The sequence below is a fragment of the Herpailurus yagouaroundi genome, unplaced genomic scaffold (assembly GCF_014898765.1).
Source record: "Herpailurus yagouaroundi ecotype Mexico unplaced genomic scaffold, PumYag 198, whole genome shotgun sequence".
Taxonomy (NCBI): domain Eukaryota; kingdom Metazoa; phylum Chordata; class Mammalia; order Carnivora; family Felidae; genus Herpailurus; species Herpailurus yagouaroundi.
The window spans coordinates 11,199,002-11,222,871 of NW_024412429.1; the positions used below are offsets into that span (position 1 = coordinate 11,199,002).

Here is a 23,870-nt window from a genome sequence, read left to right on the forward strand (position 1 = left end):
TTGAATATCATTAAAAGTAAGATCACATTACCAATATCGTATTTTCAAACTAACCTGCAAAAGCATCAAGCCAGCCAAAGATTCAATTTCTCTTTACCATGAATTTGCCTTTTCAGAAAGGACACCCAATTCTGCAAAAGCCCCTAAAATCTTGCCTCCTCCCAGCCCCCAGTTGCATTTCCACCATCTCAACATACCAAAAAGGCAAGGTAGACTGCACAAAGCCAAGTTGTTTTCGGATAATTTCAAATGTGCAAAATCACTTTCATAGTACAGAGGGGACTCATTTAAAACAATCCCCGTGCAATGCAACCCAATTCCAAATAAGGCCTCTTTAAAGGGGTCACTTTGAATTTAAAAGAGGCCTCCTGGGGCGCCTGGGTGGCGCAGTTGGTTAAGCGTCCGACTTCAGCCAGGTCACGATCTCGCGCTTCGTGAGTTTGAGCCCCGCGTCGGGCTCTGGGCTGATGGCTCAGAGCCTGGAGCCTGTTTCCAATTCTGTGTCTCCCTCTCTCTCTGCCCCTCCCCCGTTCATGCTCTGTCTCTCTCTGTCCCAAAAATAAATAAATGTTGAAAAAAAAATTTTTTTTTAAATAAATAAAATAAAAGAGGCCTCCTCGGAAGACCAGACAGAATTCACCTTCTTTTCAGTACGCTGAATTTTGATTCATAGGTTCAGCCACAAATTTCCTTTAAAAAGAAAGATCACTTCATAAATTTGCTCTGTTATCCTGTAACCAAAGGTGTTTGTTTGCTGGCTTGGTAAAGAGAGCTAACTGGGACATTGTACCCACTCCTCCGCTCCCACGATGCAGGCTAACATGACAAATTCACGGTTGGAGAACAGAAAGGCCAAGTCTCCCCAGCCCAAACACCTGCGGCTTACAAGGGCAAGCCCCCTCCTGGACCTCTCAACTACATTTTACTCTCCTGCAGAGTAAGAGCAATGGTCTCTAATTTTCACTTGGCTCACAGGGATGTGCTAAGTGTTGATAAGGTAATGTCTGCAAAGTGCTTTAAGTTCTGGGGGGTGGAAAAAGGCTTTATAAAAGCATAATAGATGCTTAGGACCACTTCTTAAGCTACACACACAATTGTTTCAGCAAAGAGAGTTCACTAATTCAAATGCATATCAATTTAACACCTTTCATTACAAAAGAACTGAAAAAGGAAGGCAGAGAAATCTCCAGGTGCAAAGGGAGTGAAGATTTTACATGAACACTGAATGCCTGCATCACCACCACCTAGGACAGGATTCTACGCTATGGCAGAAACGGCTCAGAGCATCTGGATAATAAGAGGTGAAAATGGATGAATGCTATAGAAACAGGAATGGGGGCAGGCATGACGGTGCAGTTAAAAATGTATATTCTGGGTTATAATTTTCTATTTGGGGAAAAGGGGGAAGGAAGTATCATTTTTACAACATACCATGTTAAAAACAGCTTGATAAAATAATATCAATTGTTGAGGTTTTAAAGACAAAATCTAGCTTCTGTCATCTCAAGGGAGGTGAGGAAGTAGGGACTTAGTTTTTTGGGATAATATATCTGAAAGCTGGGGAAGAGGTATGAAAAAATTTATGTTTATCAAAAGGAGGGATGAATTAGAAAAGGTTAAGAAACAAAGATTCAAGGACGTTTGGGTGGCTCAGTCGGTTAAGCATCTGACTTCGGCTCAGGTCATGATCTCGTGGTTTCTGGGTTCGAGCCACCATATCAAGCTCAGTGCTGACAGCTCAGAGCCTGGAGCCTGCTTCAGATTCTGTGTCTCCCTCTCTCTCTGCCCCTTCCCTGCTTGTGTTCTGTCTCTGTCTCTCTCTCTCTCTCTCTCTAAAAAATAAATATCTAAAAAAAAATTTTAATTTTTAAAAATATTTTTAATAATAAACTGAACAAATATCAAGGTGCAAAGCACCATGAAAGATACTAAATGTATAAGATGGCCCTTGGTTTTAAGGAATGTACACTATAACAGAGAATATAAGAGATGTATGTAAATAATACAAGGTATAAATAAGCTTGTAAACACCACAGGACAGAGAAAATAAAGTCCCATGAGTGCTCAGCTAAGGGTGGGTAATAACTTCTAGCTGCAAGAAACGCAAGGATTAATGAGGAATTTATGTCATTTAAGGGGTAAACTAAGAGATGAAGAAGATATACAGAAATATCAAGACACAAATATAATAACAGCCACCATTTAATGAGTGCCTACTGCGAGCCATGCCCTATGCTAGGTGCTTTACAAATGGCATGAGACGAATTCTAACAAAAATGCTGCAAAGTACTTAATATTACACACCACTATTTTTAGTTGAAGGAAATCATCTCCTAGGTTTAGGGAACCTGCCCAAAGTCACACTACAACAGAATGGAATCAGGATTTCCCCAAGTCTGGCTGGTGCTCTTTGGAGAAGTCTCTAACAGCCATTAGGCCCTGCTCCAAGCCACTCCAATTAATAACCCGTGATATGGGGGTGCCTGGGTGGCTCAGTCAGTTAAGCGACCGACTTCGGCTCAGGTCGTGATCTCGCAGTTCATGAATTCGAGCCCCATGTTGGGCTCTGTGCTGGCAGCTCAGTGCCTGGAGCCTGCTTCAGATTCTGTGTCTCCTTCTCTGTATGCCCCTCCCACACTCATTCTCTCTCTCTCCCTCTCTCAAAAATAAACATACATTAAAAGAATAATAATAACCCATGATATGGAGGGTGCCTGGGTGGCTCAGTCGGTTAAGAGTCCGATTTTTGATTTCGGCTCAGGTCATGATCTCACGGTTCATGAGTTCAAGCCCCATATCAGGCTCTGTGCTGGCAGTAAGGAGCCTTCTTGGTGTTCTCTCTCTTTCTCCCTCTCTCTCTGCTCCTCCCCTACTCATGCTATCTCTGTCTCTCTGAAAATAAATAAACTTAAAAAAAATTAAAAGTAAATAAATAACTGGTGATATGAACAAACTGTAAACCTGAACTGTGTCCCCCAAAATCTGTATGTTGAAGCCCTAATCCCCAGCATGAGTGTATTTGGAGACAGGGCCCATACGCAGGTAATAAAGGTTAAATGAGGCCATAGGGTAAGGGCCCTCATCCCACAGGACTGGTGTCCTTATAATAAGATGAGTAACCAGGGCATTCGCATTCTTCCCCCCACCCCCCTGCCAACACACACACAAAGAAGAGGTCATGTGAGCACACAGCAAGGTGTGCAAGCCAAGGGAAGAGACCTCAGAATGAAACCTACCTTGCTGGAACCCTGTCAGAACTCCAGAATTGCAAGAAATACGTTTCTGTTGTTAAAGCCACCCCAGTCTACAGTATTTTATTACAACATCCTGAGCAGACTAAGACACACCACTTTTATTTTTACTGATTTATAACATGCAACCTGAGTTCTAAGAGGGCTCCCTGGAGTCCTGCCTCCTGGTATCCACACCTTTGTGCAATCCCCTCACGCATCTGGGCAAGAACAGTGACTTGCACCCGACCCAGAAAACATAGCGAAGGTGAGGGGATTTTACAAATGTAATTGAGATTCCGAGTCAGTTGACTTTGAGTTCATGAAAACAGAATATCCCAGATGGGCCTGACATAATTATGTGGGCTCTTGAGTCCAGCCTCTCTAGAAGTTAGGGACTCCCAACAGCAAAGACTCTCTCTCTGTTGGTGGCACTGAAGAAGCAAGCCGCTATGAAGCTACAGCCACACAGAAGTGAATTCTGCCAACAGTCTGAGGGCACCTTCCCCGGTCAAGCCTCCAGCTGAGAATGCAGCCTGCCGATTCCTTAGTCACAGCCTCCTGATGCCCTGAACAGAAAGCATCCAGCAAGTCATGCGTGGACTCCTGACGCACAGAAACTCTTGAGATAATGTGTGTGGTTTATAAGCCACTCAAGTTGTTATGCAGCAAAAGCAAACAAACAAAAACTATTTCACAGCTTAGGAAAAATACTTCCTACATGGCTCCTCCTCATGCCCACAGGAGCCGCTACGGCTCAAAAACACTGGTGTTGGTGCTCTGCTATCTTCCCTGACAGGAAACCTTACAACGTACGGTCCCAGAAGTTACTGGGAGCTCTTATTTTTCCCACCTCTGACCAAAGTCCTACTTATCCTTCATTGTTTTTAAAAAACTGTTTGTTTATTTTTAAGAGAGACAGACACAGAGCATGAGTGGGGGAGGGGCAGAAAGAGGGGGAGACACAGAATCCAAAGCAGGCTCCAGGCTCCGAGCCATCAGCACAGAGCCCGATGCGGGCTCAAACTCATGAACTGTGAGATCATGACCCGAGCCCAAGTCGGATGCTTAACCAACTGAGCCACCTAGGCGCCCCTAATCCTTCAAGGATCACCTTCCCTGTCAAGTTGGTCTTGAAAAGCCCAAGCAGAATAAAACCCGTCTCTTCTGTGGCCTCGGAGACCTTTGAAGAAAACTCTTATTATATTATTTAGGCAGTCTGGTAGCAATTTTCTGTTTGTCTCCTCAAAGGCAAAGGCCAAGTTAAACGGCAAGATAGTGCACACAGATAAACGAAAACACCCCTCGCGTCATTGCACACACAGAACAGGAGTAGGAGTCCCAACTGTAGTCTGCCAGCCAGAGGACCTGAAATGAGGCGACTTCTCGACTTCCCTAGGCCTCGATTCCCTCCCCGTAAGACGGTATGCTGCTTGCTAGCGGGCAAGCATCTTCCGCACAATACATGTGCCCTGAATAAATATGGCAGTGAATGTCAGCTTATAAGGCCAACCTAAAGTTGGGCTCAAAAAAAGGAAAAAAGTTACTAGTAATGGTACCAATATAAGAAAACGTGTACAAAATTGTGAAGTGAAATCAGTGACTAAAACTCATGGCCACTGTTTAATAGCGCATGTACGCTCACGTGGGATAAAAGTGATTTACAATGAAAGCTGTTGACTTCCCAGGGCCTCTGCCTCACACGTGAAGGGCAGCCAGAGGCCTGGGAGATGGGGCCAGGGTCACGCGGGGTCCTCGGCGCGCTCCTGAGTCCCATTCCTCAGCTGCCAGCCACACGGGGCTCCCAGAAGACCACTTAAGCCCCCAAGTGTGGGGCTGTGTCTCGTCGCCTTTTTCATGCCACCCGACCACATGCCCATCGCCAAACAGCTGGCCTTGCCCAGCGAGCCGAACCTCAGTTGAGAGACCATGTCCCCAGCTGCAGCCAGCTCTCCTCCGGTTGGCTTCGGCCCAAGCGCTGGGAAAGGGCTGTTTTCTAATCACTGGTGAATGAGCCAGTGAACTTCAGGGAGAAGGGAGTTTCCTTCCCCATTTTTTTTTAGTGAGAAAAGCAAATTTGTAAATGCTCTTCGCAATGGTGGCACAGAAGCCTCAGATTTGTTCACACTTATCTAGAGGCTACATCTAACCTAGTAATTCTGTATAATGCAATTGATTCACTAGTATCATTTTACAATTCTGATTAGGTTTCTCTAAAATCCTGTTTATTAAATTGCTTCCTTTAAGCATGCATAGTTACTAATTTGTTTCCAACTAAATCAGGTAGCGTATGAAAAGATTATACTGCAACAGTGCAAGGGCACTCCAGGGATTACATTTCATCTAGATTTCAAAATTAAAACTATAACGTTTCTTTTGAAAAAGAGAGGCAGCCGAATTTACACAGGTTTTTTCTGGATCGCTAAAATGTCAATACCCCACCATAACACCCTGGGTGTAAAACAACCACGTCCTTCGCAAAGCACATAAAGCAAAGAAAGACCAGAGGCTCACAGTGGGTCTCATGTGCTCATTTCTTTACATCAGGAGGTCACGCATAGCATGACACTGTTCAGTCCACAGCCAAAACACACTGAGCCTTTAAGGGGCAAACTTGATACGCAGAATAAGAGGTGTAAAGGAGGCCAAAAATAAGACAGTTAACGCTTTACTAGATTAGGTTACTGGTGTTTTACTTTTAATAGAGTAACAGCATATCACTTGAATAAATCAGACACAATCAATAAAAATCTCCAGAAAGTAATATTTCAGAGATTTGCTCAGCCATGTGACTCTGATTAATTTTAGAGTCACACAGATGAAACAAAACTCCTATGTACAACTCTGAGAGATTTCTCCCCAAAGTCGATGAAACAAAAATCATTAACCCCTTTCTTTTTCAAAAAAATTTTTTTCAAGTTTATTTATTTATTTTGAGAGAGAGAGAGAGAGAGAGAGAGAGAGAGAGAGAGAGGGAGAGAGCACTCAAGCAGGGGAGGGGCAGAGAGAGAGGGAGAGAGAGAATCCCAAGCACTGACGGTGCAGAGCCTGATGGGGGGGCGGGGGGGGGGGGCACTCCAACTCACTCACCACGAGATCATCACCTGAGTCGAAGTCAGAGGCTTAACCGACTGAGCCACCCAGGCACCGACTTAACTGTTTTTAATCAAAGATTTTTGTGTCTCTAAATGTGTGCGTTTTAAGTTTCTTTCCTTTCATCAAACAAAAACAGGAGCAAAAGAGGGCAGGATAATCATTTATATTTTAAAACCAGATCAGCAAATAAAGAATTTGTCCAACTAATGAATAAAGCCTTCTTACAAACAATACAGATGTTTTTATTGTCAATTTCCATATTTGCAGAGATTAGAAAAAGCTGTTTATGAAGACTTCATGTACTTAAAGCAGTTGTTTTTTTTTTTTAATTTTCAGCTGAACTGAAAAAGAAACACAAGTATAAAAGAGAATGAAAGGGAAAAAGGTAATGACTCTAAGAATATCTGCACCATGGGGACTATAAGAGAACTACAATGATTGACTTCAGCACCAGGGCCATTCTGGTTCAAGGTCAATTTTGGCTAGAGTCCACACTCACAAGACCACCACATGACAGACTGCCAAAAGACACGATGAAGGTTCCATTTTTCTCAGAGATTTTAATTACAAAGTTATGGCCTCCCTCTGACAAGGATATCTATTTAGTAATATACCTAAAAAGAAATGAGAATTCTGAAGTATTTAATTTTTTTTTTTATTCTTTATTTTTGAGAGAGACAGAGACACTGTGAGAGATAGAGAGCGAGACACAGAATCAGAAGCAAGCTCCAGGCTCCGAGCTGTCAGCACAGAGCCCGATGCGGGGCTCAAACCCACGAACCGCGAGATCGTGACCTGAGCCGAAGTCAGACGCTTAACCGACTGAGCCACCCAGGCGCCCCAGAGAATTTTGAAGTATTTAAAAATCTACATTATCCCACTGCATGTTCTCCTTTCTGTTCTCTTCATTCTTATTTCTGACACTAACTACATACAATGGAAATAACTTAAGGAAAAAAATCCAGCAGATGCCTTCCAAATAAGAAATGCTCTCATCTTCTCTCAGTTACTTCTGAAATTTCAATTACTGAATTCAATTACTTTGAAATGTCTCCCTCTGCTTCAGCTTTGGGATACAACAGGGTTAAAGCTTCGAAGGTAACACATCTTGGCAAAGAGGCAGCCTTTTTATATCACACTCCTTTTAAGAAACTTTATGAACAGCACACAGGTAAACAAGGACACAAAAGGCATAGGACTGTATCTGTTGGGGTCAGAAAAAGGGGTGATGCAGGGCTCATGATCCTTCCAGGCAAACTCTCTTGGCCAACTGCCTCAGAAGACAATGACATTCCAAAAACGATTCAGCAGAGCACCATAGATATGACAATGCGAGGTTTTTTCAATTGGTCAGTGACTCCTCAGACAATAATAACAGAACGTCTCTGCCACCACACACACAAAATTACCCCAAGTTAAAAAGCAGGACCAATGGGGTATGTCCAAAAGAGGCTTCAGTGGGGTAAAAGGGCCAATTGAATGTATATAATATGATCTTATACATGGATTATTTATGTTTATGTAGTTTTATGTGTTCATATGCAGTGTATTTTTTTTAAATTTTTTGCTTATTTTTGAGAGAGAGAGAGAGAGAGAGAGAGCAGGAGAGAGGCAGAGAGAGAGGGAGACAGAATCCAAAGCAGGTTCCAGGTTCTGAGCTGTCAGCATAGAGCCTGACGCAGGGCTCGAACTCACAGACGAGATCATGACCTGAGCCGAAGTCGGATGCTTAACCGACTAAGCCACCCAGGCGCGCCATATGCACTATTTTTAAAGGAAAAGTAGGTTATGGGGCACCTGGGTGGCTCAGTCGGTTGAGCGTCCAACTTTGGCTCAGGTCATGATCTCACAGTTCGTGAGTTCAAGCCCCACGTCGGGCTCTGTGCTGACAGCTCAAAGCCTGGAGCCTGCTTTGGATTCAGTGTCTGCCTCTCTCTCTGACCGTCCCCCGTTTATGCTGTCTCTCTGTGTCTCAAAAATAAATAAATGTTAAAAAAAAAGTTAAAAAATAAATAAATAAAGGAAAAGTAGGTTAGAAAAAATACATTTAACATAAGAGTATATACTTTTGGGAAGTGGAAGCAGTAAAAGAAATTTAAATATTCAATATACATGTTTTGGCCAGTGTTTGCATTTTTTTATAGAACATATTCATGTACTACACTTCTGTAATTTAAAAAAATTTTTTTCAGAATAAAACTCAAAACTGGGGGGGGAGGAGAATAAGGAAATTAAATAGAGTGCCTGGAACATGAAAAAATGCAATGAAACCATAGCCAGAAACAGTTCAAACAAGATAGACTACTGACCAGAGAATCAGAGGCCTGTTTTCATGCGCGCATGCTCTTGCTAATGGGGTTGCCAACCTTGGGTGATCCATTCACTCCCAAGGGAGGAGGACCCCAGTCTCATTTAAAAGGCCAAAATCCTCCCACCTCCGTGCTGGCTAAGGGCTGCTGCTTGACCAAGATCCCAGAGGACAGAGCTGTGTAAATAAAGACGGCCAACTGGGGGGATGGTGGACGATGTGGATAGAACCTGAAACGAAAAAGGTCCGTGCCGCCCGTACCAAGATCTACACCAGAGGGAGGCCCACTACGGCCTACAGGCCTAATCCAGTCCACCACCTGTTTCTGGAGGACCAGTGTGCTAAGAATGCTCTTTACATTTTTAAACAGTCGAGGGCAAAAATCAAAAGAAGAAGGTATTTCACAACATACAAAAATTACATGAAATTCAAATGCTGACATCCGTGGTGTTCTGGGCACACACCGCCTCCCCCTTTCTTCACACACCACCCATGGCTCCTATCATGCCACACCAGCAGCGTCCAGATCCTGAAACTAAGACAATGGCCATGGAGCATAAAACACTGACTACCTGGCCCTTCATAGGAAAACTCTGCCAATCCCTGACCTAAATGCTTAAAGTAAAATGTCTGTAAGTTGAAGAATTACCGTAACACACCGGAGAGATGGTGTGCCATGCAAACGCTCAGACTTGGAGAACAAAACCCAGTTTGATTTCAAGCTGCGCCCTTCACCGAGGAACCATGCTTCAGCTTCTGCAGGTACGAAACCAGGACATTAACCAAATCTCACAAGATGGAGAGAACCAGGTAAGAAAGGCACTTCGGAAATTATGAAATGATCTGCAAAGTTATTATTACTAAGTAAAATCAAATGATCCACATTTAAACTCTGGTTGCAAAAAAGCCTGTGAAATGTATTTTTCTGTAAAATGTGCTCTTAGAAGAACAGAGAGCAGGGACACCCACAAGCCAGCGCAGATGACATTATGAAAGTCAAAGCCAGAACCCGTTCTTCAACTGGCTGACTGACACATTAAGGCACAGGGTCCCAACTTCAGAAACTAAAAGCACTTTTTGAAAACAATATGCCTTTTTTTTTTTTTAATGCTTTCAAGGTCTGTTTAGCTGCACTGTACGTAAGTTTAACATTTATTGAAGACCTAGGCAGTATATCCTCATGACAGTCCACTTAATCCCCATTCTACTGGTAAGGACGTAGAAACTCAACAAGGTTTGTGGTTAAGATATTCGGGCCCAGCATTAAACATAATTTAGAGAACGTGACAGAGGCAAAGTGACCATAATATAAATTAGAAATGAGCCTTCTCACTGGAAAACAAGCACATCACAAGGTCTCAAAGTTTGTACGTAACTCTTCCTATTTTTTTCTTCCATCCATATGCGGAAAAGGAAGAAAATAAAAGCGAAGTTGGTCTCTGAATGAAAAAAACATTTTTTTCTAGTAGGAGCTCTAAGAGCAGAGTATTCCTCTAGGCAAACCAACACCTACCTGTGTTTGAATAAAGTGGAAACCTTGTCTCCTCAATAACGGTAATGGTAATAGAGCAGTCAACACTTAGAAAACACTTTCTACGGGCTTTACGTGTACTCTCTCATTTAATCCCCAAAACAACCTGGCACTTCGTTACTTTAATTATCGCCACCTCACAAATAGTAAGTGGCAGAGATGGGGATTCAAACGGACTAGCTTACTCACTGGATTATTCTGTCTACTCTTTCCCTCACTTAGCATACTGCCCAGCAAGAGGCAGGTGAAAGTTAAGTGTTTATGCTAAATTTGCCTTACAATTCAAATCCAAGGAGCCAAGACCAGACTCCAGAATAAGCATCTAGACTCAGGGTAAGCTGCGGGAGGTTTCTTCCAGCCTAAGTAATATAAGCAAACAAATACATACTTATGATCAGCTAGTATTAGTGAAACAGGCAAAGGTCAGTGAGGAAAGGACAGAACTTTAGCAAGATGTTTGCATATGTTAAACTCCTGCTCTAATTTCGTGTCTCTTTACAAACACCGGCAATTAGTAATCCTGCATCTTTAAAATTTACAGTTTTAGGAAGAGAAAAAAACAGGGACATGAAGGCCAAATTTTTGAAACATACTGGCAAAAGGTAATGAAGACACGCAAGAAAAAATGTGTCTGAATGGCCCACGAAGGGCAGGATGTGGAGGCTGAAGCTTAAACTGATCCGCTGTATGTGAGCAGCTGGGGAGGGACAGAAAGAACTGGATCAAGAAAAAGAAAAGGAATAAAAAGACAAAAGGAAGCAAAAACTACACCATGAAAACAAAAGGAGAATTCATTTGAGGGGGGGGGGGCGGGGAATCATGAAGAAATGCAAAAACAAAAGCAAAGTCTAGGTAAGTCTGAGTCAGAGATGCACACAGAGGAATGAAGATAACAGATGCTGGAAGACAGACACAGGACAGATGGCTCTAAGATCAGAGCCAACCGAAAGAAGGGGAAAGGAAAATACTTAGGTTCCCTCTTAAAAAGGCAAGTGGCATCTACTACAATCTTTGCAAGACCCATTACCTCTCTATATGTGAAAACTCACAGGAAATATACATGCATTTCTATTGCATAAATTTACAAATGTAGTCTGCATTCCATAAATAAAATGCTGGCTCTTAAATCTTCATTGAAAGACTTAAATAAATGTACAAAAACCTCACACACACACACACAACCTCAATCATCTCTGCATACTGGAGTCAGTCCAATAAAATACATGGTTGCTTGGAAGCTGTATAATCAATTTATTGTACTACGTGCATACACCTATCACTACAGTAGTAAGTAAAATAAGGATGAAAGAAGTGGTCCTAATCACATATATACCCATTGGAAGTAACACGGAGAAAGAGAGTTGCAAAGGTACTACCAGCTGTATCAGTGGGCCAGGATGATGCTTCTCTCTGTTTTCCATACTTGCCCTTGTATTAAATACGTACACACACATATACAGGAGACACATACTCATAAACACACATACACATGTATTCATACACCCCTTTGCTTATATGATGCTAAAAATACTCACAAATGTAAAAAATAACTTCTACTTGGCCACAGAAAACCAAGGCCCATGCATCATCCTTCTCTTTATTTATTCAATACTTTTCCCCTCACACTCTCTACGGAACATCTTTTTTGCCCATTCTATGATCTATGCTTGAAATTAAAAGCCCCAGTGGGCTGGGAGAGCTATAACCTTCTATTTGCTGTATCTTAAATGCTAAGAACCTAAAGAGAAGCCTCAAAATGAAAGTGAAGGAGGAGTCACCCAAAATATAAAGTGCCACCTCGTACATCTCTAGCTGGTCCTTCAATTAACATTTGCTATTTCAGAAGTAAAAAGCCCATGATTTAAACACTTCATTATCTTTCAGTTCAAGCCATTACCATTCAAACAACTAAACCCTGAAATCCTAAATCCTAAAAAGGTTATTACTCTGAGTAGAACGATGCACAGCAAATGAACAGAGAAGTGTGTGGGCATAAAGAACCACTGACATACTTTACACATAATCAAGCTTCCAGAAACACTAAAAATTTATTTTTGCTTCATCTAATGATGATGTGCAGTAAGATGTTTGCAAACAGGAAGTTTATTTCTCCTAATCCATTGCCTATAGTACTTCTTAATTATTCCTCATAGCGACACTATAATCTAACACTTTCAGAAGGGCTGCGATTTTTCTGACATGGATTTAGGTCCTCCGGTTGAAGACAAGCTGTGAAAAATCGGGTAGGAGAAAAGGAGAAAGGTGCCGTTTACACATTTATCTGCTCGGCTCACACCTTCGGTAGAACATCACCAGCCAGTTAAACATTCAGTGCTGCAATAATTTTGTCTCCATCCTTTTGACAATTTCTTTCACGCCTCATTTGCTAGGAAGAGTTAAAACATTTTAGTCAACCTTCAGAAAGCAGTTCGATTTTTTTCCACGGCAAAATGCATAACCTATTCCAGCTACCAAGCCACTGGTTAAAGTTCAAACTGTGGCACAGACAGCAATCCAGGACTTGCCTTCAAACGTTTCAGAAGGACAAACGAAAACAAAAACAATAACAAAAAAGCCCCCACTACCCAGTCTGGCGATCATTTCCGGTGGACATGAGACAAAAGCAAGGAAGACAGCCTTCCACATGCTCGGTTCCCGCCTACGAAAACCAGCCGGCCACACGGCTGCCCCCTCCGCTCCTACAATCCTCAGGTGACAACGGCACAAGAGCCTGGACAGAACACTCCAAAACGGAGAAAGAAATCCTTTCTCGCGACAGGCCGTTACTGGCTTTGGCCGTGCATTTTTCATTTGGGATCGGTACGGCACACCTCTGTACTGCGGCGAACGCGGACTACTTTCCAGATCGAGGTCGTGTCCTGCGTGCGGCCACCCGAACTCGCGAGCAGCTCCCGCCGTGCGCTCGCTGAGGGCAGCGCCCAGTAATCCTATGTCTCAGTCGTGCTAAAAACCACACGATGCGCCCAGTGCCGAGAGCAGCACTGCCCACTAACGCTTTCTGAGCCGTGGAACGTTCCATCCTGGGCCACATGTGTGCTTTCGGGCACTTAACATGTGGCCAGTACACGGCCCGAGTGCGTCTTTCATTTTATCTAACTGCAATTCATCTTAACTAGCCACATGTGGCGAACGGCTACTGCACTGGCTAGAGCGGGGGCAGAGGGTCATTTAACGCTAAAAAAGCTTTCTGCTGGGAAAACATTCTTCGGTCACGTTATGTATCAGGATGCTGAGCTTCCCCTTTAGGAAAGTGGAACAGTAATAAAAAGTAAACCGAAAGTACTAAAAAGATCCCCTTCACGCTCCCATCGAAAAAGAAATGCATCTCATTCCAATCGGCTTCCTAACAGGTGGGGCAGAAGGGACACGTGTAACAGAGACGTGCGTCCTGAGGAGAAGGGAGTCCCGGTGCTCGCCTTGGGCACACAGGAGAAGGAAAGGACGCTTCCTCCCGCTCACCTGAGGCTGACGGGTGTACACACACCGTGCGGCTTCTTGGAAGATTCTATCTTCCGTGTCTAACCAAATGATAACCCGGCCACGGCAAGGGGACATCTTTCTTCAGCAACGTTTCCAATGTCCTCACAGAACATCAAATGATGTGAATGGAAGCAAGCAAGAAAAAACAAAACACAACATTATTACAATGACAGCTTCCGCAAAGGAAAGGCAGACCACTCCTCTAACTCCGCTCACACCGGGCACTGTTGAGAGGAAATACAGCGTAATATCTGAGACGGCAGGGGAGTCAGAACGCCTGGGTGCACACACAGTCTATGCCACTTCCTAGCTATGTCGCTCGGGCTTATCGAGGCTGTGCCTTCATTCACTCATCTGCAAAATGGGTATAATCACAGTACCTACTTCATAGGTAATGTTATATGGTTCTTAGCGCTGCTTGACACCTAGTAACTGTTCAATAAATTATTCAAAACTTCTCATTACTAAAAACTTAGTATTTCAGTACAGTGGAAAAACAGGTGATTTTCCTTCGAGGTACAGGTAGCAAGTTGTCATTAAAGAATGGTTTCATGACACATGAAAAAATGCTCCCCATCCCTCATCATCAGGGAAATACAAATCAAAACCACAGTGAGACACCTCACACCTGTCAGAATGGCTAACATGAACAACTCGGGCGACAACAGATTTTGGCAAGGAAGCGGAGGAGGAGGAACCCTTTTGCACTGTTGGTGGGAATGCAAACTGGTGCAGTCACTCTGGAAAACAGTATGGAGGTTCCTTAAAAAATTACAAAGAGAACTACCCTGTGACCCAGCAATTGCACTACCAGGTATTTATCCAAAGGATACAGGAGCACTGATTCAAAGGGGCACGTGCACCCCAATGTTTACAGAAGTGCTGCCGACAATAGCCAAAGTATGGAAAGAGCCCAAGTGTCCATCGACAGATAAATGGACACACACACACACACACACACACAAAATGGATGGAATATTACTTGGAGATCAAAAAAGAATGAAATCTTGCCATATGCAGCAACGTGGATAGAACTAGAATGTATTATGCTCAGCAAAATAAGTCAGAGAGACAAATCTATGATTTCACTCATCTGTGGAATTTAAGATACAAAACAGATGAACATAAGGGAACAGAAACAAAAATATAAAAACAGAGAGGGAAACAAACCATAAGAGACTCTTAAACACAGAAAACAAACTGAGGGTTGCTGGTGGGGTGTTGGATGGGGGGATGGGCTAAATGGGTGATGGGTATTAAGGAAGGCACTTGGTGGGATGAGCCCTGGGTGTTGTATGTAAGTGATGAATCACTAAATTCTATTCCTGAAATCATTATTACACTACATGTTAACTAACTTGGATTTAAATTTAAAAAAATGAAAAATGAAAAAATTTTTAAAAAGAAAAAAGGGTTTCATACATACATGTCTAACAAGTTTACCACCAAAGAATACCTTACACACAGAGCAAACAGTTTCAGAACTTTTAGTGGCTAATTCTGAATACCAGCTCCCAAACCGAAGTTCTCAGAGAGGATAATGCAAAAATGTGTAACAACTTGTACTCCTACTGACCACTAGCTTAGCCTAAGATTACTGGCACAGAAGTGGCAATAACCAAAGGTAACTCCCCAAATGCAATCATCTCTGCTTCAAGAAGTCTCTCCAGACACGCACAGATGTCTTTATGAGACCAGCTGACTCACTACTTCATGTTTACAATCCAGTTGACTAAAGGTATTGAAAGCACCCAAAATATATTGATATGTTACAAAACTTATTTTTATTTTCTGGAAACATTTCTAAACAAGCTTTAGAAAATGTGACTCTAGGCGCACGTGGGTGGCTCAGTGGCTTAAGCATCCGACTTCGACTCAGGTCATGATCTCACAGTTTGTGGGTTCAAGCCCCACATGGGGCTCTGTGCTGACAGCTCAGAGCCTGGAGCCTGCTTCGGATTCTGTGTCTCCCTCTCTCTCTGCCCCTCCCCTGCTCACGCTCTGTCTCTCCCTCTCTCTCAAAAATAAATAAACATTAAAAAAAATTTTTTTAAACAAAAACAAAGAAACACCCCACTCCTCCTGCTGTCTGGAAGCTTCTTTCTCATTTCCTATTCGCCGTGCAGCCTGTCGCAGCTCAGCTCCTCCTGACTATTCTCCCAAAGGTCTTCCGTGACCAAATGGCAAGACGTTGGCTACCTACTCTTACCCGACCATTCCTCAGAGCCCGCCACAGCTTTGCGTGTCTTCTCTCCAAAACCCTCGTTCCTCCATGGCTTCTGTGGAGCCCTCCCCATGCTTTCCGTCTCCTTTTCTGGCTCTCTGGCTGCCTCCCTTTCCACTCCTTCAATGTCAGCGCTCCCTAAACCCCTTCAGCACCCCTCTCTTCTCCACACCCACGCTCCCCTGGGCAATCCGGTGAACCCCATTTCAGCAGCACACTGCGCTGAAAGCCCACATGGAAATACTGGGCCCAAGTCACCCTCCCGCACTGTCTGTCTAGGGGCAAGTCCAGTCAGCTCTTTGGAACGCATCTCAAACCCAACATGGCCAAAACCGCGCCTGCTCACTAAACACACAGGATGATTCTGAAGTGGACGCCTTCAGTGAGTTACAATACCATCTGATTTCTCTCTAGGGAGTCAGATCGAGCGCTCTGGGTTTACACCACTCCTGCCCCAGCCTGGAGGAAACGAAGGTGGTGCTGGGCTGCCGTCTGCCATTTCAACCACTGCCAGTAAAAATGCTACGTTTCCTCGCTGTCCTCTGACATGAGAGGTGCGCGCTGAGCATCTCTGGGACTACGGAAATAGAACTGACAGTTCCTTCGCGAGTTGGTTTTTGTGACATATTCCTATATTGCCTCATTAATCAATAAGCAGTTTTTGAAAGTGTTCAATTCTCTTGAATCCCCCTGTGTTGCTATTCGTTCCCACTCTAAAGGCTGCCACCCGCATGCGGACAGGTGCTTCTGCAATCTCTAGGATTAAATTTCACCAGAAGGTGAGCCTTATGAAAGCAGGGCCTGCGTTTTATTCACTGCCGTGGCCCCAGCATCTAGAGCACGACCTGCCACACAGCAGGTGAACAGACTAGACCCCAAGAGCTATTTCTCGAGTGAGTCAAGAATGTACACGAAGTAGCACAGTATCTGGCCGTCGACTCAGAAGTCTCCCACCGACCCTCAACCCCAGCTCCCCGTTCTGCTTTCCCAAGGTTTTTTGGGGTATGGGAGATATCCCTCAAAATGCCTCCCCCCCCCCAAGATGGTTTTTCACTCAGTGTTTTCCCTACCAGACGGGTGTCCAAGGCTCTCAAAGACAGCCAGGTGTGTGAGGCTTGCCCTGCTTCTCACCTGATTCCCTGGGAAGGTCACGAGGGACAAGCTAGCACGGCTGGTTTCCTCCCTGCGGTCGGCAGAACTTGCCACATCTCCTGCGTCTGCTTCCACGTGCCCCCCACTTCTAACCTGCTGCCCACAGCTGCTCGCCTAACTCCTCCACTCTGTACTGATAATGTGGCAAAAAAGGAAGTCACCATGGAGAACCAAATAACTATCACCTATGCCTGAAGAGGGAGGGAGGGAATGGCTTTATTCTTGTCTGGTGGAGTCGGGTTCGGGAGCCTTGTGATGGAAACCACAGCACTGGACGCATGATACATCACTACAGGCATGTCCCGAAAGTTCGAACGCAGGCAGACACGTGTTCGCTTTCTAGGCAAAAGACAGGTCTCTCTCATCGTAACAAATGAGACTGAAACGTGACTAACACACTGAAGATGCTCATTCCCTGCATAAGCTGGAAGAGCCAAACAAAATGAAAAGTCCGGTCTCCGAGAAAAGGACATGCCAGTGACAAACAGCAACAGCCTAAATAAAACACAGGTTACCAGTTTGTTTGGGTTGCTTTCTTCCTGCGGGTTCTTAAAGACAGACTGTTAATTCATTTGCTTGAGATGGCTTAGGTGTCCTCAGCATTAACTTCAGACACTATGCATCCATGATTACTCTAGTAGCCATATATTACCACAAATAATGAAACAAAATCACATGTTATTAGAAAATAGGGAACAAGAGACAGGAAAGCCTTCATTTCATTTTAAGCTAAAAGGAGCACTTTGGAGGCACGTCATTCAAGAATATTCTCAACCTCAAATTGAGCAGCAATCGGGAGGTGAGGAAAACATGAGCTGAAGACCCAGGAAACCTGAACACAGCCAGTCCCGCGGTCTCTCCCGCTGCACAGATGTTTGAGCAGAGTACTGGTTAAATGGAATGTCACTTCCACTGCTGTCTAAGACAAGGTTATGGGCCAAACTCATTTTCTTTAAAGCTGTGAGATTTAATTTTTTTTGACAAGTTTCAAAAGAGAGGAATAGTTGGGGACGTACAGGGGAAACTTCCCAGTATTATATCATCCTATTAGACATAATTAGGGAGAGAAAGACTGAAAGAGTCTCAGGACACATCTCAATACCCTTTGGCCTGGCCAGCCTAGAAGTTCGCCAGTAAGTAACAAAGGAAACAGGGATTCGACTGGGTCCATTGATGGAGTGCTTTTACTATTCTCCCAATATCACGGACTCTGGTTCCAGAATGGCCATGTGGCAACAGCAAAGACATAAATACTCAGGACTGCATGGCATGAAATGACCTCACCAAAGAACTGGGAGGATTTTTCTGCCTTATATTTGTTCTCGTAACTATGCATCAGCGTCTTGATTATTTTAAGATCGCCAATTTGGTGGGGGGGGGAGGGGGCCTGCAAATTTCACCACTAAGTAGTTCACTCAGGGCATTAAATTTGTGTGTTGGTTTTTCACTCTAAAATTCTCTTTTCCAGCTGCCTGTATTCTCCCTTCTCTCCAATCTTCTGGTCCCTGACTGTCACGTGCCCTCCATGGTCATTCCCATAGTCATTCTCCCTTCATACATTCTTGGATTTAAGATCTCTGGCCTCATAAACATGCCTAACTTGTGACCCTGAGACGCTGTCCAGTCCATTCATCCATTCTCCCATCCAAAACTGTTCTAGAGGCTGGTCCATGGCCTCCCCACCCCAGAAACTTCAGTCACAGCCACGTGTAAATAACTCACAACAGAACCTGTGCTCCTCTTTAAACATCAACAGACTATATCAAAGCCTCCCTTGATAACTCATAGCAATGACCCAGATCCTAGCATAGAGTTTCTTCTCACAGGCGGATGTACATTAATGTCCAGTAATATTATCAGAAAAAATCCAATAGCCACCTTCACAGCCTTGAAGCACACATTCTTTCTTCTCTTTGCCCGGTAGGACTACGGGGCCAAAATACATTCAAAGCTCAATTATAGGAATGTAATGCCACAAGTCTTAACAACAATAAAAAAAAAGTCTACTTAAATTCTACCAATAAATAAATTCCATCAATAACCTCTGCGGGAAGAGAAGGGTGGGCATGCGGGCCATTCCACAACCCGAGAACAACAGAACTGCTGGAGGAAGAACTTAGACGCCTGTCTGCCTCCCTGGGGGATTCGGATGCACAGCCAGGTTTCAGAACCACTCCTTTAGTGGAGAGAATATATAGGCTGTAGCACCGGACATCCCTGGAGACTGAACAAATTTCTTAATTCTACGAGTTTACTTGTTCACAAATGGGGAGACTGCCTTGCAAGACTGTTGAAAAGTCTACAATCAACATGTGCAATGTGTGTAAGTACACTTACACAGGTAAGTATTCAGTAACAGGAGCTATTATTACTGTTGCCGCTTTCTTGTATCACTATTACCCAGGGCTCTTCTAAAACTTTTTCTCTGAACCTGCATTTCTTTGAGAAGAACAGAAAGCAGTGTGTTTGTAATAGTTTTACCAATGACACCTGACTAGAAGGAGAGACAGATTTCCCGTGTCCCCACCTAAAAGTCTCATACAGGCCACTGTTTACAAGGAAACAAGAAAAACCCCTCAAGGAGTGGCTGCTGACTCACTACCATCTTTTCTGCTCGTCCCGTCCACACCCAGGCGCCCGCTCTCCTGGGAGGGTCACTCGGCACCTGTCCCCACGGTTTCTGTGTTCTCAGTGGGCCCCCCCCCCACGACCCCAGCCTGGCATTCATCGTCCCCGCTGCACCATCTTCGCAGCTGCACAGAAACAAGCTGGTTAAACCCCGAGTCCTGCCATCTGTGGACCATCGCTCTCGTGCCTGCATGTTAGCAGAAGTCCACGGAAGACCCCATGCTCTGCAGGATCACGACCAGATACTTGTCCCTGTTTTTCTCAATAGTCCTCGTATGGAAAGAAACCAGTCTTCTTCAGGTCAAGGGATAACTGTGTGTTCCTCTTAGTCCACTGTATCCAGTAAGCACATTACCCATACAGACGTCCTTTTCTGCACCCCATAGAATGGGCTGGATATCAACAACACCTCCCCCAGAGCCAGCAAGCGAGCCTCTGACCCATAATATTTCACAAGCCCTAATGTACCCAGGGAAGGCTCGGCTCTGAAAGCCATACCAAAGCACTCATAAATTTCAGACTGCCCTAATCATCCCCTCCTTTTGCTAAGAAACCAGTTGGAGTACCACTTCAGACCCATTATTCTTATAATGAGAACTTTCCTTCGCAATCCTCTGTCATATCAACCTAATCAAGTGTCATGACTATTATTTATACTGAATTTTACTTTAATTTCAAGTATGTTTACTAACAAAGCAAAGGTGAACGTTCTTTAAAACTGGTTGTCTGATAAAAATACAAAAATTCTTTGGTTATTTTTGTTCATTATTTTTATTAATCATGACGAAACTCAGTAAGAACTCTCACGTGAGTAAAACTATCTCTTTAAGTATCATTTCAAAATTTTAGAGCGTAGAGACAAAGAAACATGACGATTCTTCTAGATACAGGTGACACATTCATCTCTCCAACTTTCTACCGACTTCCACTTTTGAAAGACTCATCTAGCTTCAACATATTTAAGCCCACGCTCGCCCCCGATATTAGTATTATTTAATTCTCAAGTAGGGTTTAGAAATTTTTACAAATTCGAAAAAGACTTCAAAAACTTAGGTTAGAAAGGAAGAGAAAGAGTAGAGTCAAAACTAATTAGAAAGGCCCATAATGGCAATTTCCTTTTTTAAAGGCCATTGTTCCAAAGTGCCTACATTTATCTATCTCCCTCTGTATCTGTTGCTTTTCAGATCCTTCGCATCAGCACATTATCTATACCGCAGGATATTTTCATCCTCGACAAGGTAGAAAGCTTGTCTGCCTCCCTGTGTTATCTGTCCGCGTTCCATTTGAATCCAATTTCCTTGCATTACCTCTGCCCAGGTCAGGGATGAATGGCTGTCAAATTCCCAGTGGAATAAAAAGAAAAACCCTTTCTTCCTGAGGCAGCAAGTTTCAATTCACAGAGCACATGGCTAATCTACATATGTGAAGGTCACGGCACTTCAGTCAAAGAGGTTAAGAATGGAACAGCTCACGTAAGGGGTTGTCTTAAACATCTTGGCATGATGCCCAACAAGTAAGATTGTTGAAAAGCAATAGATAGCTTCTGGCAGCGGTAAGGGGAAAAATATTTTGATCATGTGATGCCGCACACACTACCTAGTTTATTTCATGTGTGAAACTTTGCGCGTCCCTAAAAAATACCACGCGTGCAAATCAAACCCAGATTTCCGCCTCCCCAGTTTAGCCATGCTAGTACACCTTCCTCTTCATAAAATACATTCATATGAAGTTTCTAGACGCACCAAGAAGAAAACGTCCACATATTAACAACCAGTTGGCGCAAATAATCTTAAGAGCTGATTACAACTTCTTTACATTAGTTTTTCAAAGAACCATGAAACACCAGGAAAGGGTAGTTAGGCTAAAAAAGCACATTCCTTTGAGTTACCCGAATATAACTGTCTTAAATAAAATTCACCTTCTCCCTCCATTCTTCTCTCCCTCCTCATTAATAATACAGCAATACGGAAAACTACAGGAACTTAATGCACAATAAAAGACAAAACACAAAATTGCTTTTCACGTCCTACCTTCACTAATTAATTGCTGAATAAAAGTAAACCATTACTGTTTTAAAGTGTTCATACTTCTGACAAATGTCTCAATGGAGGAGGAAAAACAAAGTCTCGCCCCACATAATGGACAGCAGGGGAGAAACCAAGACCTTCACAAGGCACGCCTCTGCCTGCTGTAGCATGGCACCTTCTGGAGTGTTCTCTCTACTCAGCCAAATGAAACTGAAAGGGAGCTGGCACCAACAGTCGGGAAAGGGAAGACTTTCAAACCCAGCAAAATCGTAACAAATGGAACTATAATTTTTTAAACTTTTCAACAGTTAACAATAATAAACTGTTTCTTTAGCACATGGAGAAAATTAATTAAAAGCAAAAGATCCATCTCACCAATCTGCAAGCTGTCTGCCTACCACCAATTTCCTTCCATTCAAAATTTACACTGCTTATGAGGCCTGAGTTATTCAATCCATATTCTAATTACATGGGATAGGAAGTAAGATGAAAACATTCCACAATCCGTCTTCTTTATTTTAATCACCAATATTCACTTTATAACCTAAGGATATCCTACGCATGTTCTTCTACGCTAACCAACAAACACCATGATGTTTAACAATTTTTCAATATTCCCCGGATATCTTTTCATCTGGTACAGTGTCCCGACGCCAAGGCCACTAAATATTTGTTGATGATGGTGAAATTAAATGCTCCAATTATCGATCTTCTGAATTTATTTTTCCTTACCAGTTAAAAAACCAGGACTGTAAGAAAAGACTGGAAAACTACAGCAGACATTTTGGAAATGTGATGGACTGCCCCAGCACTCACTCTTCCCAAACACATGGCAAGGGACAGACACATGAGGCAATAAAAAACGAACTGTCTGGATTAGAAATAGGCTTCAAATGCTAACCTACTTGTTCCGAGAGGAAAGACTAACAGGCTGTTAAATTAAATTGTCAAATTAACTAATACCGAACCACAGCTAACTCATTTTAATTCCTTATCCATGAGAAAATACAATCCTTTGTTACTTTTTGAAAGCATCCCCTTCCTTGCCAGGCAGTGTACCAGAACTTTATCAAGTGTCCTTCTTAAAACAATTCCATGGGTTAAGTCTTCCTTCCCATCTCCTTAGACCAGAGGGAACTTCAAACGCCAGGGAGTAAAGAGGCTAGCCCAAGGTCACGCAGGTGGTGAATGTCCAATCTTGCAGGTTCTCTAACCTGCACACCTTTGGCTCTTGCCCTCACCCCTCCTGCTTCCATTCCCAAGCTTCTTCACTAATGTAACTTCTCGCTGACCAGCTCTCAGCTTATTAGACTTTATTTAGCGCAGCGCCTTCTTACCCCTACCCCGACCCCAGTCTAGTCTGTGTGAGATAAGACACTAACATCAAGACTTCTCCCACCAAACTATTTACACTGTATTGTGTAGCACGGTTACTGGTCCTTAGGCCCTGCGTTGTCATTTTACCAAGGTCCACCATCCAGTACAGTACAGGCACACATACTAGGTCGTCCACAAACATCTGCCCGATACCCTGGCTCTTGCTATGATGACACAAATCTCTAGTCCCAAAGCCCTGACGACACACAGGAGATTGTTCAATACGGTGAAGGTAAATGAACTGAATTCTAAATCCTTCATGCTAATGACACTATAAAGTCATCTCTTTAGCTGAAAATTCACCTTATGATGCCCAAACAAAAACCCAAATCAAGATCGCTTTCTCATCAATATCACAGCACCTAAGAACAAACTCCAAGTATACTGACCCTCCACATAAAACCTTGAAGCAGTAACTGAACAGATTTTCTTGCAACGGATGTTGGAAAGGTATAATACACGCATCAGGAAATTTTCAGTTTGGATACATTATCAACTATTCAAATAGTTCTTAGATGATGCACTTTGAGGGATATAGTCTTTCTGCAGAAGAATAATGTAGCCATTCATTTTAATTTCCACTTTGTAAAACACCAGGAGTCCATGACAATTCACCAGGGAAAATTATGGATTATACGTTATATTTACTCTTTGTATCTTAAGCACCAAGTGGTGCTCAGTAAGATTTGTTCATAATAGAATTAAAGTTTGTCCCTGATACTTTTATAAATCTCAGCATTAACAGAAAGAAAGAAAGAAAGAAAGAAAGAAAGAAAGAAAGAAAGAAAGAAAGAAA

The 23,870-nt window shown here is 43.2% G+C and overlaps 1 protein-coding gene across 5 annotated transcripts in view; it reads right to left on the reverse strand.

Moving 5' to 3' along the window:
* ARID1B (AT-rich interaction domain 1B) overlaps positions 1-23,870 on the reverse strand; it is a 457,423-nt gene that overhangs the window by 424,278 nt on the left and 9,275 nt on the right. For 2 of the 5 annotated variants that reach the window (XM_040448792.1, XM_040448787.1), the window contains exon 1: positions 13,646-13,756. The exons of the other annotated variants lie outside the window; for them this stretch is intronic. In XM_040448792.1, coding sequence (XP_040304726.1) covers positions 13,646-13,741 — 96 coding nt within the window. In that variant the 5' untranslated portion in view covers positions 13,742-13,756. Of the gene's footprint in view, positions 1-13,645; positions 13,757-23,870 lie in introns of those variants that run through there. 5 annotated transcript variants of the gene reach the window in all.